The sequence below is a fragment of the Humulus lupulus genome, chromosome 2 (assembly GCF_963169125.1).
Source record: "Humulus lupulus chromosome 2, drHumLupu1.1, whole genome shotgun sequence".
Classification (NCBI taxonomy): Eukaryota; Viridiplantae; Streptophyta; class Magnoliopsida; order Rosales; family Cannabaceae; genus Humulus; species Humulus lupulus.
The window spans coordinates 74,911,330-74,929,250 of NC_084794.1; the positions used below are offsets into that span (position 1 = coordinate 74,911,330).

The 17,921-nt window shown below is 41.2% G+C and overlaps 1 protein-coding gene across 1 annotated transcript; it reads left to right on the forward strand.

Moving 5' to 3' along the window:
* Positions 1–15,651: 15,651 nt before the first annotated feature.
* LOC133814412 (uncharacterized) lies at positions 15,652–16,807 on the forward strand. Its single transcript, XM_062247374.1, has 2 exons — positions 15,652–15,845; positions 15,961–16,807. The coding sequence occupies exons 1-2, from the start codon at positions 15,652–15,654 to the stop codon at positions 16,805–16,807; spliced, it is 1,041 nt and encodes a 346-aa protein (XP_062103358.1).
* Positions 16,808–17,921: the final 1,114 nt, after the last annotated feature.

A 17,921-nucleotide genomic window follows, 5' to 3' on the forward strand; every position in this document is an offset into this window, starting at 1 on the left:
AGACGAGGCAGCATGAAAGAGACCCATCTCGAAATAATCATGCGATGAGTCTTACCAGTGATGACTCAGGAGATACTAAATCAGTCAGTATGTATGATCGAGGCCGAAAGAATACTGGGAACCACAGGAACCGCTCCGACCTGCGAGAACACTTGAATCAGAATCGGGGTAATGTTAACCTGTCAAACCCGGACCTAAGAGATCGCCTAAATGGGCGTAAAGATCCCTTGCGAAGGCGCAAGCATGGAATTGTGATCAATGATAACCAATTTCAGGCAAGACCCCTCGCGGACGCGGTCCAGGAAAGAATTGATCAGTTGGAAAAGGCCTTCAGACTTTTGCAAAATGAGCAAGGTCGGAGTCGGCATGAGGATTCTGACGAGGAGCTCGAACCATTCGCTCCCCATATTTCCAACACTCCATTTCCTCAAGGATTTCGAATCCCTCATGTCCCAACTTTTGAGGGAAAGTCCGACCCATACACCCATCTGAGTACATTCAATACCATAATGAGAGCAAGTAACGTGGGTTACGAGCTCAGATGCATGTTATTTCTAGCATCGCTTACGGGACCAGCCAAAAGCTGGTTCAAGAAATATAAAAGGCATTCAATCACTTCTTGGGATCAGCTGTCAAAGGACTTCAAGAAGCAGTTCAGAGCCATGATGGGGGTTAGACCTGAGGCATCAACTCTGACTAACGTTCGACAGCAGCCAGGCGGAACATTGAAAAGTTACCTTAGGAGGTTTAACTTGGAAGTTGCCCGAGCTCGAAATGTGGATGACAGCGGTCATCTAATGGTTGTCCAGGCTGGAGTAATGCCAGGAAGTGCTCTCTGGGACGATATGCAGAGAAAACCGGTGAGGTCCCTAACTGAGTTTAATAAGCGGGCTCAGAGGTTTGTCAATGTAGAGGAGGTGAGGTCGACACTGAATATGACCTCTCAGCCTGTAACTACAATGATAAACGTAAACTCTACCTCAACCTCAACGGACGCACCAGCCTCAAAGCCTACTGCGGAAAACCCTTCCAAGAGAAAGAAGAACAAAGGGAGTAACCCCGAGGCCGAAGGGGGAAATATATTTCTCCGTATACAAAGTGTACACCGAGCTCAATGAGTCTCAGGAGAATATATACCTGGCTAATGAAAACCAGGCTCCTTTTAGGCGTCCAGACCCCATGAGAAAGAAGTCCAAGAGGGACTCCAACAAATATTGTCGATTTCACAAAGACACCGGGCACATTACTGATGAGTGCTGACAGTTGAAAGATGAGATCGAAGGATTGATCTCGAGAGGTTATTTCAGACAGTATGTCAAAAACCAGAATACTAATCAGACGTCCACAAGCCAGAGGGCAGCTGCGCCACAACCTGCCCAAAACAACAATTCCCGAGCCAGGGAAGAAGATAGGCCCCCTCCAATTGATGGGGAAGACATGATAACCATCTCGGGCGGGCCTCATCTCGCAGGAATGGGTAGGAATGCTAAAAAACGATATGTGAACGAGCTGAAGACTGGGGACGGGTCTCCTTATGAACCCGAACCTAGAGCTCCAAAATGCCAAAAAGTTGAGTCTCAACCGATTACCTTTACTGAGGACGATGCGTCCCATGTTCAGTTCCCCCACAATGACCCACTGGTCATCACTCTCCAGCTCGCGAACAAGAGAGTTCACCGAGTTCTCATTGATAATGGGAGCTCCGTGAACATCCTCTATAAGGCCACCCTAGAAAAGATGGGACTCGCGCTTCAAGACCTAAAAGCGTGTGCAACAACTTTGTACAACTTTTTAGGAGAGGGGATTTCCTGTATGGGGTCCATCGAACTCCCAGTAACCTTGGGAGACTATCCGGTCTCGGTGACCAAGATGATGGAGTTTGTGGTAGTGGACCTGCCATCGGCCTACAACGTGCTGCTCGGGAGACCCGCCCTAGTAGGGCTAGGGGCAGTCTCGTCTGTAAGGCATCTGTCCATCAAGTTCCTGACTTCTAGTGGCATCGAGACGCTGAAGGGAGATCAGTTAGCCGGAAGGGAATGTTACAACATTTCTGTAAGAGGAAAGAAACAGGCGAGCGAACAAACACTCGTCGTTATCCAGAATAAGGATGGGACGATCTTGGAGATAGACGAAGAGATCGACCCAAGAGTGGAGGAAAGAGCTGACCTCGAGCCATTAGAAGAGCTTGAGAGTGTCAGGCTTGAAGAGTCAGATCCATCGAAAACGGTAAAGGTCGGGAAACACCTACGCGAAGAAACTAAATAGCAATTAATTTTCTTTCTGAAGAGAAACCAGGATGTCTTCGTGTGGTCACATTCGGACATGGTAGGAATAAGTCCAAATGTTGTGAGCCACGCGTTAAATATCGATAAAAGCTTCCCACCGAAGCAACAAAAGCGAAGACAGCTGGACGATGATAGAAAGAAGGCGCTGAAAGAGGAAGTCGACAGGTTAAAAGAAAATCGATTCATTAGAGATGCTTTTTACCTCGATTGGGTAGCCAATCCGGTACTGGTGCCGAAGCCCAATGGGGCGTGGCGAACCTGCATCGACTATTCGGATCTCAATAAGGCCTGTCCAAAAGACTGTTTTCCCTTACCACGGATTGACCAGCTCGTGAATGCCATGGCAGGGCATGGACTGATGTCATTCATGGATGCCTATTATGGATATAACCAGATTTCCATGCATGCCCCTGACCAGGAACATACGAGCTTCATAACAGACAAGGGGTTATATTGTTATAACGTCATGCCATTCGGGCTCAAAAATGTTGGGGCCACATACTAGCGGCTCGTAAACATGATGTTTTCAGAGAAAATAGGAAACAACATGGAAGTTTATGTTGATGACATGTTAGTCAAGTCCCAACTTAACGATAACCATGTTGATGATCTCGAAGAGTGCTTTGCCGTGCTCCGGAAGTATAACATGAAGCTTAACCCTCAGAAATGCTCCTTTGGGGCATCTTCAGGAAAATTCCTGGGTTTCATTGTAAACGCTCGTGGAATAGAAGCTAACCCAGACAAGATCCAGGCCCTGATCGACATGCCCTTACATCGGAGGCACAAAGATGTCCAAAGTTTGACCGGCAGGATGGCGACACTAAGTAGGTTTATCTCGAAATCTACAGACTGTTGTCTTCCGTTTTTTAACCTATTGAGGGGAGGCAAGAAATTCGAATGGACGGAAGAATGCGAGTTAGCCTTCCAGGAGCTTAAAAAGCACCTCGCAGAACCCCCCATCTTATCAAAACCTGTTACGGGAGAAGTCTTATATTTGTATCTCGCCACTACCGAGCACGCCATAAGTGCAGTGCTCATGCGAGAGGAAGAAAAGGTGAAAAGGCCCGTATATTACGTCAGTAAAAGATTACTGGGGCCAGAATCGACATACCCCTTGATAGAAAAGCTAGCTCTCAGCTTAATTCATTTATCTCGAAAACTTCGACCCTACTTTCAGGCGCACCCCATCCATGTATTAACTTATCAACCACTGAGACAAGTCTTTTCTAAGCCGGAAGCTTCAGGTCGACTTCTTAAATGGGCGGTTGAACTCGGGCAATTCGAGATCATCTACCACCCAAGGACGACCACCAGGGCACAGGCCTTGACAGACTTTATAGTGGAATGTACTGGCATGACCAACGATGAAGTTATACCCCCGGCCCACGAGCTGTGGAAACTTTACGTTGATGGGTCATCTAATGAAAATGGATCGGGGGCAGGAGTCATTTTAATCACTCCCTCAGGGAGCAGATTCCATTCTGCCTTAAGATTCGACTTCAGCGCATCAAATAATGAGGCCGAATACGAGGCTTTACTGGTGGGACTTCGTATTGCCAAGGAGCTCAATGCTAATGCAATACATTGTTACAGCGACTCCCAGCTAGTAGTTAACCAAATTTTGGGAGAATACCAGGCTCGTGGCACGAAAATGGCAGCTTACTTAGAAAAGGCAAAGTCAGCGTTGGAACATTTCGAGTTTTACGCGATCGAACAGGTCCCCCGAGAAAAAAACTCGAATGCAGATGCCTTAGCTCGGCTCGCTACTTCCACCGAGAATGATGAGCTAAATGTTGTGCCAAGTGAACATCTCTCGGCACCTAGTATTAATGAGCCAGAGCTAGAAGACGTGTGTATGATCGACTCCGAGCCTACCTGGATGACTCCAATAGTCAAATATCTCGAGACCGACATCCTTCCAAAAGATCGGAACCAGGCTCAAAAGTTGATGTATCAAATCCCCCGTTACACCATCATGGATGGCAAGCTATATAGAAGGGGATATTCCATGCCATTACTTCGGTGTGTGACTCCACCCGAAGCCAAGAAAATCATTGAAGAAATTCACGAAGGGTTCTATGGAGACCATACTGGGGCATAGACTGTCCAAGAAAATCATATGCCAAGGTTATTTCTGGCCTACTATCAAGTCGGACTCTTTCGAGTACGTAAAGAAGTGTGATAAGTGCCAGCGATTCGCCACAATTCTTCGAGCTGCACCATCCGAACTGACCATGATGACCTCCCCATGGCCATTTTCCGTATGGGGAATCGACCTCATAGGCTCTCTCCCAACTGGCAAGGGCGGAGTGAAGTATGCTGTAGTTGTCGTAGACTACTTCACGAAGTGGACAAAAGCTGAACCGTTAGCAACAATAACCTCTAAAAAAGTCCTTGACTTTGTAGTGAAAAACATTATATGTTGATATGGGATGCCGAGGAAAATTGTATCCGACAACGGAACCCAGTTCGATAGCGACTTGTTCACCAACTTTTGCAAAAAAAAAAAGGAATAATAAAGAGTTTTTCGTTAGTAGCTCATCCTCAGGCGAATGGCCAGGTCGAAGCTGTAAACAAAACTCTCAAGAGTTCGCTGAAGAAAATGTTGGAGGAAGCAAAAAGGCGATGGCCCAAAGAATTTCCCCAAGTCCTATGGGGATATAGGACTACGACCCGAACATCAACAGGACATACCCCATTCTCTCTGGCGTACGATTGCGAGGCTATGCTGCTGGTTGAGGTCGAAATTCCTACAATTTGAACCCACGCTTATGACCAAGACTCGAACCACACTCAGCTCGAAGAAACCTTAGACCTAATCAAAAAAAGAAGAAACGAAGCTCAGCTAAGAAATGCTGCGTACCAACAGCGAGCTACCAGGTACTTCAACAAGAGGGTTCGAGATCGAAAATTCGGTGTCGGAGATTTGGTGCTAAGGCGTGTATTTTTGGCAACGCGAGATCCAGCAGCTGGCGTGCTCGGGCCAAATTGGGAAGGACCCTACCAGATAGAGTCATTCATCTGACCCAGTGTCTACAAGTTAGCGAGGTTGTATGGGAGCCTAGTACTGCGAGCATTGAATGGCGAACACCTAAGACCTTACTATAAATAGTGTAGGAAGGATGTTGCCTGTAACCATGCTTGTTTATCTGTACTGTTTTGCCTACTTTTGGATTTTATCAATTAAAGATTTATTTCGTCTAATATGGTTTATTTTTGCAATCTCTCTTAATCTAATAACCTATGGTCACACTCATAGGATATTAAGGGGGAATCATTGGTATATATAAATACCACCAGCTTGAAAAATAAAGTAACATATATGAAATACATACAAGTGTTTGGATATAACCAAATGCGCGAGCTAAGATAAGTTGGATATAACCAAATTATCAAAAACATACAAGTGTTTGGATATAACCAAATGCGCGAGAAAAGATAATTTGGATATAACCGAATTATCAAAAAACATACAAGTGTTTGGATGTAACCAGATGCGCGAGCTTAGATAGTTTGGACGTAACCAAATTATCAAAAGATAAAAATGTTTGGATGTAACCAAATGCGAATTAGATTAAAAATATAAGTGTATGGATTACAAACCAAACACGACCTTAATAGGTTTGGAGAAAAATAGCTAAAACTAATTGACGATAAGTTGGAACGTAAACCCACTTCGAGTTAAGTCGAGATCGAGGCTAGAGTATCTTATAATACAATAGTTTCGAACTCATAACCTCGGAGAGATAACCGAGGACGAGAAAAAGTTACTAAAAAATAAGATATAACTAAACCGTTTGCATTACACACCATACAAGTAATTTCGGGTTCATGGTTAGAATAATATCCGACCTTGACAAATAACGAGATCGGAAGCGGATAATTCGAGCAAACTGTGCGTGAATGCATTGAACCTCGAGCCTAAATCCAAACTATGTTTGTGCGAATAAACAAGCATACACGATTCTTTAATACAAAATGTGCAAAATATTTCAAATCAAGAAATGTAAAGCATATATATTAAAAGAATGCCAAAAAGAAAAAGAAATTGTATCAGCCCTACGGGCATAAATTAAAACAATTACAAAAATAAAGGGACGCAGCCCCGAAGTGAAATTTATGAAGGAGCAGTCTCCTTGGCCTTCTCAGCACCAGCAACACCAGACTCTCCAGGACGAATAACATGACTATCCTTCTGAGCAGTCTCCTGAGCAGCCTCCTCCGCGTCAAGCCGAGCTTGCCATTTGGCCACAAATCCTTCCTCGAAAGAGCCCAGGAAGCTGGTATCAAGGTCAGCGTTGCTAGCCCAGATGCTGTACATGGCTTGATCGAACGCCTTGTCCTTCTTCTCTTTGTAATCGGTAAGGAGGCGAGCCTTTTCACTCTTGATTATCTCGAAAGTGGTAGCCTTCTCCTCCTCGAACTTGGCATTAGCTTTCTCCAGCTCCGCAAGTCGAGCATTCGCCTTTTCAAGCTCTGTCTTCGAGTCCTTAAGCTCATCAGCCATTTTAAGCTGAAGATTCCTCGACTCTTGGGCCAAAGACATGCTTGAGTGCACCTCATTGGTCAAATTATAATTAAGTTAAGCCGAGACGACAAGAGCCTGAAACATAAAGAGATTGAATTAGAACATAAGCCAAGGCACATACGCAATTAAAAGTAAGTTGCGAAAATTACCGCGGTAGTAAGTTCAATACACTTATCATAAAGAGTATTGCAGTCTTGAGCCTTATTCACAAACTCCCAGTGCTCAACGTCGAATCCCGTAAGACTCTGACCCACCCAAGAGAGGATATCCGAGCCAATTACAGCTCCGTGGGCCCCCGGCGGCACTATCGAGCACGAACTCATCAACGTGAGGTCGGGCCGACGACAAGAGTGACTTGGAGGTTGAGGGTTTTTTTGGGGGTTGGCCGAGTTCTGGAGGACTTGTAGCCGGAGGAAGCGTGGCAGATGTGGCCAAGACTGATGCGTCGACCTGGGCAGTCGGGTCCTCGGCTGTGCTCGTAGTAGTTGGAGTTGGCAGAGTCTTCTCAGTGCGCTTGAGGATTTTTTAGGGTCGGTCTGACCTCTGCGAGCCTCTTGGGTACTTACTCTTTTGAGCCCCTTCGCCACTATAGAGCACGGCGTCAAGGTCAGAGTCCATAGCACATGCACAGTTGCAAACAAGATTTAGCATGATGCTAACAAACATAGAAGATATGAGAAAAAAACAACAAGTGGAGAAAAACCTAACTGGAACTCTCCTCCGAGCTTGAGCTCGGAGACCATGAAATTCCCCCATCTTCAGAAGAGGCGGGGGGAGTACCTTCCCTATAGGTGGACGTCAACCTCGAAAGGTCCCTATAGTCGTTGGTCCCATATTGGATGGCTATTCCGTTCCATACCTCGTTTAGGCTATACATAGTGTCGTATTTCCCGAGCCAGCTATCGAACCTATGAACCCGTTCATCTACCCAAGTCCATACATAAAAATGGTCTCTATCATCCTCTCACAATACTAACCTGTCGGGTTTGTGTTTTAGTAGGGTGGGGGACCACATTTTCGAGCTTAGGATGACTGTACCTTGATCATCCGAGCCCGAGCTCGAGGCTTCATCATTGGCCTCGTTTCCTGATTGCGGGCTCCTTCGGCGAACTGGAGGCAGGGGCCTCACCTCTCTCCTAGGGGGGAGGATGCCTGTTGGCAAAGGCACGAGCTCCCAGCGGTCATATTTTTTATTGGATCAATCCGAGGTGGACTGGCCATTTCCCAAGAGCCCGCAAGCTCGGAGCTTACCTTCATGCAAAAGGTATGAGAGGGATCTCCTGCCATAAGGGAGTTGGAGCAGAGTCTCTCTACGCTCCTTCATCTCGTCAGTAGGAGTAGGATGACGATAGTTGGCTGGAAAATAAAATACATTTCAACTAAGTACGGGCCTATAGACAAAAGTCCGAGCACAGAAAAGAAGGAGGTTGGAATACTTACGAATCCGTCTGAATGAGTAGTATCGAGACGGAGCTAGGCCATTTGTCCAGAAGAAGGCCTTCTTAAATTCAGGAGGATGGTTGGGAAGATCCTCAAACATCTTTTTCTCCTTGGGGTAGCTCGAGAGATAATAGAAGCCGTCTCCTCCCCGAGCTCGGGAGGGATTGCTTTTTAAGTAGAAAAGATACAGGATCTCCTCTGGCGATGGTCCTTCCCACTTCAGCTTGTGGTATAGCGACCTCAGGGCATAAAAAAACCTGTAAGAATTAGTGTTGAGCTGGAATGGAGCCAACCCAACGAAGTCTGTGAAGTCCTTGAAGAAAGACTTCAAAGGCAGTATCGCTCCTGCCTTCATGTGTTCTTGGCTCCAAGCCGCGTATCTCAGCTTGTTGTCAGGATTTCCATCTCCTGGAGCGCGGCAGCTTCGCTCGTGGGAGGTAGGGGCTCGACACCTTAGCGAGGCTGATAATCTTATACCATGAAAGGCCAGGATATTGTTTATTTGACCTAGTGAGGTAACCGAGCTCCAATAGTGCTCGGCCTCAAAAAATTCCCTCCTCGGCTTTGAGGTATAGGGCTCCCCCATCAGTGAGAATCGAAGATCTCCTGGGTTGTACGCGACTGTCACTTTCAGCCTGGGATCAAGAGGGATCGGTCTGGGTCCTGAGTCAGATTCTGGATAAAGAGCCTCTCGAAGAATTTTTCTCTTCTTCTCTATAACCTCGACGATTTGACGACGATAATGAGCTCGGGTTTCTTTTTGTTCGCGAGCTAGCTTGTGTTCACGAATCAGACGCTGGTTCCGGGTAAACAACGACTCCGGGCTCGAAGTTTTTGGCGAATGTGGGATGGCTAGCAACGACCCCCACCGTCTTTCCAGATTATGTGACATCTAGCAAGAAAGAAAAAAGTGGTGAGGGCCATGCATGCAAGAAATCAAGAATAACGATCTTGGTGGGTCAAGCTCGAAAATGCTTGGATACGAGATGAGTTCGATCTTGGAGACTCGATTAAGTGTCACGACATGTATTCCACGAAAAAGGGAGGGAAGTGGGTCTAATTTTTTAGAATCCCGAAATATCAGGAAAAAAGGTGGCGATTATTAAAAAATGGTATTTTTGAGTATCGTGCATTCTTTAAAATCAAGATTTTGTACCCGATATCTTGGTGTACAAGATATGTCCTCCAAAATTTGAAAACCCAGAAAAAAGACCATATTTGGGTCTTCCTACATTTGAACTGGATTCAAAACCAGTAATGGGGAACCTAAACTAATATCTATCGATCAAAGTATCCTAGTATATCAAACTAAAGAATAAACCAGCACATTCCCAGAAATGTAAAAGAAACAAAGGCAAAAACGGGCGTAAAGGAAAAAAAAAGAAGATATACATAAAAGTTAAGATCAGATACTTACACACTAAAAATGGCGGTTGCAGAGAAACAGATGACTGAAGAAAAGGTTGCAGGTATGATCTCACGGTCTCGAGCAAGCTGCTGGTCCTTTGTTTCTTTGGCCGAGAGAACATGTAACACCAAACGCTTTCTGGGCTTGCCTCTGGTTTTCTGTTCTCTTTTTTCTTCTGGTAAACGTGAAAATGAGAGGAAGAGGATGACTGAAGTCTTATATATAGGCTATCAGAAATCTTAATAGAAGGAGTAATCTGGGCCATTGGCCAGATTCCGTATCAAATCCAACGATCAGGGATAGGAGACAAGATGGTGTCGTAAAGGTGGCAGACGAACGATCGTGGGCTGATTACCGAGGCACTCGAGTACCTTGAATAAGCAATACTCAACTAACGCGTGTCCACGCTAGAGTACGTGTGACGGTGCAGTTCCCAAAGAAAGTAGTTCAAAAGTTTCCTTCTCATAGGATTCGAACAAATACTTTTGAGGGGGAAAAATATTACACCCAGATTTTGAGACTTGAGGTTGTAACCTCGAAAGCTGGATCCGTTAGGGGTGAGTTCGAGATGGTCAAAATACATTCTTGTAGCCTAGATATCGAACCTTCAAAGTAGGTGGCAACCTCGAAGATGGGTGGCCTCGAAGTTCTTGCAAGCTCGAAAGACAGAACATCGGAGTACGTCCATTTTCAAATGACCTCGGATCAAGTGGCCTGGGCTTTGCATGAGTGTGAGCTCGGGGTAGGGCGGCCTCGGTGGTACTCACCCTCTCCGAACTGATTTCGGGAAAACAAGACAACTTGTGCTTCGCTTAGAGACTTAGACGGACATGATGCTGATTGCTGATCTCGAATGGCTTAATAGGTCACTTGAAGAGACACAGTCCATGCATTCAAGAGATATTACTATTGTAACTTCCCTACAATAAAGGGATATTTATTGATCGGTTACACGCCCCTGGTCTTCAGGGGACGTTTTCTTGTATATAGGAGTTATAGGCTTTAAAGCCATTAAATTTATTAATATACGGAATAACTTCCCTGAACGTGTGGGATAGTATTCTGAGACTTCCTCTATAAATAGAGAAGTCATGTACCTTTGTAAATGACCGAAATTTTGTGATCTTGAGAGAAACTCTGGAGAATTCATCCCTGAAGGATTTCCAGAAATTTCCTAAGTTCTAATAACAAAGACTCGTGGACTAGCCATAGTTAATTGCTGAACCACGTAAAAAACTCTCCTTGTTTTATTGTGTTTTTCTAGCCATAATTCTTTGCTGTTTACGTGCTCTACATTTTAAGTTGACGAAAAACGGCGTCAACAAATAATGATATTTTATAATATTTAAATTTATATTAATATTAATTTAAATACTAAGTAATTATTCTAGCAAAATTTTATAAAAATTAGGAGTATATTATATGTTATATATTATTATAATAATAATATTTTATAACATTTGAATTTATATTAATATAATTATTAAATATCTAGTTTTGTATTTTTGTCAAAAAAATATGTAGTTTTGTATTATATATTATAAAAATAATGATATTTTTATAGCATTTGAATTAATATTAATATAATTAAAAAATATCTAGTTTAGTATTAATTATTATTATAATAATAATCTATTTTATTTAAATTTATATTAATGTAATTAATAAATATTTATGTTTAATTAATTTTAAAGATATATTCCGTTAAAATTAACTAAAGAAATTGTTAAAACTAAGAAACAATGCTAACTACACATTTTTTAATATAGAAGAGATATACATATCTGGATATATTTATATGCCAACCATGTGATTTAAAGTTAGAAGTATAGAGCAATTGATGTTAACTATATGAGCAATCATTTAATTATTTTTAAATAATCGATTTAATTTTATCATTATATGTAATTTGATAAATTAATTTAAATTATGTATATAAATTAGTATTAAGAAAGTGTCCTAATATTATTCGTTTACTTATGATCATTTAAAATTAGTTGAGGTATTATGTACATGTAGTTATTTGAAACTTTTGAAGTGAATTAATAATTTAAAATATTACTATTTTATGGATCTCTTTAGGATTTGGCATCTTTAGGATTTTTTAGGATATGGTGTGGATAATACAATCAATAAAAATGTACTAAAATAAATATAATTATATATATAATATATAAATATTTTTTATAAACATTTAAAGAAAGGTTGGATCAGTGGGTATGGAACTTGTGGAAGAATGTAATGCTCACAACTTCCCTCTAGAAATAGATAAAACTTATTAGTCTATATAAGTTATTGAAAATAAATCGAAAGGATGAATACCAATTTTTTTTTTATAGAAGTTTGGTATTGATCTTTTAAATTTATTTTTCATAATTCTTTTTACTTTCCTACAAGGTTGGTAGTTAGATTTTAACAGTACAACCCACCAACCGACCAAATCCAATTAATATCGAATGTTCCAAATCTAGTTTAATCCAATTTTTGATAGTTAGATTAGTTTGAATTTGTTCAATCTAATTGGATTAGTTTGAATCTTGTTTACCTCTAATTTTACATCAAACTTTTAAGGATTATTTGGAGTTCAAAAGTATGTGAATAATAAGAATATTAAAAAAGAAAATATGATTATTGGAGAACTTGTAAGAGAACTTTTTAAAAAAATTGATAATTTATAACACTATTTTTATATATATGGATATTTGACTTTTGTCACAAAATATTAGAAAAAAAACCTATTTAGCACTTTTTTTTATGGAACAAACCACTCATTTAAGTAGTTTTATAAAAATTAATTCCCATAACCAAAACATAACTAAAAAACAAAACAAAAATATAAGTAAATGTATATATAATTACTTAAAAATATAAATATATATTTTTTTATATAAAAAATATGTAGATAAGAGAGTGGACTAATAATAATGTGCACTTGTGGAATAGAAAGAAATAGGCTGCTCTAGAGCTATCTCGTAAGGGAGATTAGGTGTTCTGAGGCGTGCGTAGTTCTCTAGCTTCTCTCAGATGAAGAAGATGAAGATTGCTCGAAAGCCTGCATCCAGATCTCGGAATGAGGAGGTTCCTTCATCAACGGTTCAGTCTGATTCTCAATCGAAAGCTCAAGTGCGGAGTTTGCCTTCTGAGGTAGATACGCTATTGCAATTATCTGAGGGAAAGGCTATGACGAAGAACACTTTAGTGGAGAAGGAATTGAGCCCTGTTTGTGGTGGTGGTCATACTAGTCTAGAGGGCGAGGTGCTGGAAACAAATAGGGTGGAAGTTTCCGAGAAGGATAACTTTCAAGCCTCAGCTCAATCTTATTGGGTGAAACTTAAGGATAAACATCTGATTAGTGAGGCGGCCAAACTCCACTATGAGGAGCCGATACTAAAAAGTGGGAGGAGAGTTGCTCAACTTGATATGGCTGAGGTTGCTGAACAGGCTCACAATTGGAATTCAGCTGTGAACTGTATGGTGATGGGAGCCAATCCCCCATTTGTTGTTTTTGAAGGATTTGTGAAACGTATATGGGGACACCTTGGTATTGAGTGAATAGTTCGAATGAATATGGGGCTTACCATTGTTAAATTCAATGATGAGGCTACTCGGGATTTTGTTCTGGAAACTGGCATTGTGCAATTTGACAAGAAACCAGTGATTGTGAGACCTTGGACTCAAGATCTTGACACTATTAGGATAGTCCGTTCGGTACCTTTATGGATTAGATTGCCTAATCTAGGTCTTCAGTATTGGGGCCAGAAATACCTCAGTGCATTGGTCAGTACTATAGGGAAACCCATTATGGTGGATAAGGTTACTAAGGAAAGATCGATGATTAGGTATGCTAGAATTCTGGTTGAAATGGAGATATCTGATAACCCGCAGTTTGTCATATACTTTGTGAATGAGAGAGGTCAAGTTCAAGAACAATTTGTTGAGTATGAATGGCTTCCCATCAAATGCAACAACTGTAAGGGATTTGGCCATAATATGGTTGATTGCAAGAAAAATGGCCCTAAGAGTTGGGTAAAGAAGAATGTGACTGAGCAGGAAAATGTTGGAGCTAATACTGATTCGGAGGTTGTAGCTACTGATGCAAAGTCAATAGTTTCAGCAGGAGCTAATGAAACTGTTAAGGAAGTGGAGGGGAGACATGAAACGGTAGGGATAGAGATTAGTAGGGTAGCTGAGAATAATGGCTGTTCACAGGCCCTGGCTTAACACCTGATAAGGATAATAAGGAGACTTGGGAAGTTCCCAAGAGAGTATGGAACTCACGAGGGAAAGGGAAATTAATAAGGACTGTTTTAGACAAAAAATAGAATGCCTTTAAGATACTTCAGGAACAGGGGAAAGGTGAAACAAGTGGGAACTTACCTGACTCAAAGATAGATGGACTGCTCAAATATACTTAGTTGGAATGTAAGGGGTATGAATAAGAGAGAAAAGCAATATGCTATTCTGAATATTTTAAAGATGAATAAAGTGGGAATTGGAGCGTTGTTGGAGAATAAATTAAAGAAGGATAAAGTTGATGTTATGATGATTAAATTGTTTTGTGGTTGGGATTACTATAGCAGTAGTGTTACAGAAGGTCGTATCTTAGTCCTTTGGTAGAAGTCGTTCATTAAAGTTCAGGTCCTTATGGAACAACAACAACCGGTTCACTGTTCAGTGAAACTTTCAGGCATGCAGATGGAGTTTTTAGTCACTTTTGTTTATGGTCTCAATACTTTAGATGAAAGATTGGCGATGTGGAGGGGGCTGTCTTGTATTCATGTTCTAAACAAGCCTTGGTTGATTGTGGGAGATTTTAATGCTGTTTTTAATTTCGATGATAGAGTGGGAGGGAGGACAATTAATGTTGCTGAAATACTTGATTCTAATGCTTGGCTTGCCCATTCTCAGTTGGTTTCACTCAAGAGAATTGGTTCCGATTTTACCTGGTCCAATAAGCAGGATGGAGGGGATAGGGTCTATTCGAAAATTGATCATGTGTTCATCAATGAAGATTGTATTGATGCTTTGCCTTACTCTATTGTAGAATTTCATTGGGAGGCCCATTCGGATCACTGTTATTGCCTCATAAAAACACTTAAGCTGGGTACTCTGGGCATTAAGCCATTTCGATTCTTTAACTTATGAACAACTCACAGGGGTTTAAGGAGGTAGTTCTAGACAGTTGGAATAAGCCTTTGGTAGTGAGGGGTCTGCTGGGTGTGACTAAAAGACTGGTTAGGCTAAAGCATATTTTGAAAGCCTTTAATAGGGAGGAAATTGGAGATGTTGAATAGAGCTATCATCAAGCAAAAGGTGACTATCAGTTGGATCTCACTAGAGCTCAAGCTGCCCCAACTGATTTTGATGCGCAGAAGGCTGAAAAAATAGCAGCAGTTCGCTATCAAGAACACTCTGCTAGGTACAGAAGTTTTTTAATCCAACGAAGCAAAATTACTTGGCTGCAGAAGGGAGATGATAATAATTCATACTTTCATGCTTGCATCAAAAAAAGAAGAGAGGAGAATCGTATTGTTTCCTTTCTGAATGAGCAAGGGGTTGTTATTGATGATTATAAGGCAGTGGTTCATCATTTCTTGGACCATTTCAGAGGATATATGGGTAGCTCTAGTTCAGCTGATGGTTCATTTAATTCTCAGTGTATAGAGTTAGGTCCTTGTCTGGATATTGAGATGCAGTTGAGTTTGACTAGGGAATTTGGGAAATCTGATGTCAAGAAGGCTCTCTTTAGCATTCCGGGCACAAAAAGTCCAGGGCCGGATGGATATGGTTCTGAATTTTACAAGTCAATGTGGCTGAATATAGGGGATGGCATATCAGAAGCTGTTCTTGGATTCTTTCGTGATGGACAGATCCCTGCAGAGCTCAATGAAACAACTCTTGCTCTGGTTCCTAAAACTGAAACGCCTAGCAGAGCGGTTGACTACAGGCCCATAGCTTGTTGCAACACTTTATATAAATGCATCTAAAAAATGATCTGTAGTAGACTCTCGGAAGTTCTTCCTCATCTGATAAGTCAAAATCAAGGTGCCTTTGTTAAAGGGGGATCTCTAGCTCATAATATTCTCATATTTCAAGATTTGATCAAGAACTACAATAGAAGAAATTCTTCCCTGAGGTGTGCTTTGAAGATTGACTTGAGTAAGGCCTATGACACAATAGACTGGTGCTTTCTAGAGAAGTTGCTTATCTGTTTTAGGTTCCCTACCCGATTCATTCATTGGGTGATGGTGTGTCTTCGTGGCACCTCTTATGTTCTTATGTTGAATGGTAGAATGCAGGGGTTTTCGGGGAGTTAAGGGTCTTCGCCAAGGGGACCCTATTTCACCATTACTATTTGTCTTGATTATGGAATATCTTACGTGGTTGCTTCAACTTGGGGCTCAGCAAAAAGAGTTCAGATATCACCCTATGCGCAAAAGCCTTAAGATCATTAACCTCTGCTTTGCTGATGACTTAGTGATCTTTTGCAAAGCTAATAGCGGCTCATCCCAGGTGGTTAAACAAGTTTTTGAGGAAATCTGTAACAGTACAAGTCTGAAGGCTAATATCAGTAAATCTCATGTGTTTTTTGGAGGGGTTTCGACTGCTGTTAAGGACCAGCTACTTCAGATATTGCAGCTTGAAGAGGGAACTTTTCCTCTTAAGTATCTGGGGATTCTTATGAGGCCAACAAAATGGAAAATGACAGATTGTGGTGAGATTCTTAACAAAATTAAGCTTAGGCTTCATACCTGGGCTAGCAGACATCTATCATATGCAGGGCGGACTCAACTGATCACATCTGTTCTTTTGGGATCGCGAAATTATTGGATGAACATCTTCTTGCTCCCTCAAAGCATTGTCAAAGAGGTAGATAAACTTTGCTTGTGGTTTCTGTGGGGCAACAATGGTACCAGGAGTAATTTTCATCTCACCCCTTGGTCCACTGTCTGTTTGCTGAAAATATTTGGAGGTTTGGGTTTCGGTGAAGGAACTAAGTGGAGCAAGGCAATGCTATCCAAATATATCTGGGCTATTAGTCATCAACCAGAGACCCTTTGGGTGAAATGGGTCAACATAGTGTACTTAAAAGGTCAAAGTTTCTGGCAGTACCAACTTAAGGCGGATTCAAGTTGGTATTGGTGAAAAATTTGTCATATGCGGGATGTGTTTTCTCAAAGGGATATTGATGCAGCTGGTAGTCAAGGAAGATTTAAAGTTTGTTTACTTTATGTGAGGTTTATACATCAAGATCCAGTCAAGTACCATCCCTTTGTTTGGAATAGGATAAGTGTGCCAAAGCATCGATTTATTACTTGGCAAGCGGTGAATGAGAAGTTATTAACTTGAGATCATTTGCATAGAGTGCTCATGTAGCTTAATTGCCTCCTTTGCCCGGTTTGTGAGCTAGCTGCAAAAAACCATGAACATTTATTCTTTGACTGCTATTTCTCTCAGCAGGTTGTTCAGCAGGTCCAACATTGGCTGGGATGTACTTGGCCTTTGAACTTCAATGACTGGACGAGTTGGATTGAAGATATGAGAAGAGATCTTATAGCTGCGCTTGTGGCGGCTGTCTTCTCAGCAACAATATATTACATTTGGTATAATTGTAATACTTGCTATGTTAATCACTTCTCTCATAGAGTCAATTGTATAGTTGATATGATCAAAAAATATATTAGCTATAGAAGTAGGTGCTTTATTCAAAAGAAATTGACAAGAAAAGAGTGAATTTTTGTGAGGAATTTATCATCTGTGTAATGTTGTTGTTGCCTTCTCAGTGAGGGAGGTTAGTTTGTAATCTGGCTGTGGTTAATAAAGTTTTCTTTCTTGATAAAAAAAAAAAAATGTAGCTAACGAAAATTCTTAGTTTTAACAGTTTTTTTGTTAACTTTAACAAAATATTATTAATATTTAATGGAATAATATTCATTTGAAACCTATTAAAAATAGATATTTATTAATTATTGTTGACCCAGATTTTGGCCAACTGACACGGAGTCAAAATACGCTTGACGTGGAAGGATATGTTGAAATAAATGTAATGACGAAAATAATAAGAACACAAGATTTTAGAATGGTTCGACCCCAGGATCTGGTAATAACCTATGTCCACTTAGATTGTTATTGATATAAGATCAAAAGGAGTGATCAAAGAAATAGGGTTCAATGAGTTTCACCAACCTCGGAAGAACAAGACAATATCTCAAATAGAATCCCTCTAGTCTCAAATAATTCGAAAGCCCAAAAGTCCCTT

Excerpts from the sequence above, each read along its gene's own strand:
- LOC133814412 (XM_062247374.1), top strand. The coding sequence starts at position 15,652 with ATGATCTGTAGTAGACTCTCGGAAGTTCTTCCTCATCTGATAAGTCAA. Across the intron at positions 15,846-15,960 it reads GCCTATGACACAATAGACTG|GGGTTTTCGGGGAGTTAAGG; the intron begins GTGCTTTCTAGA and ends GGTAGAATGCAG.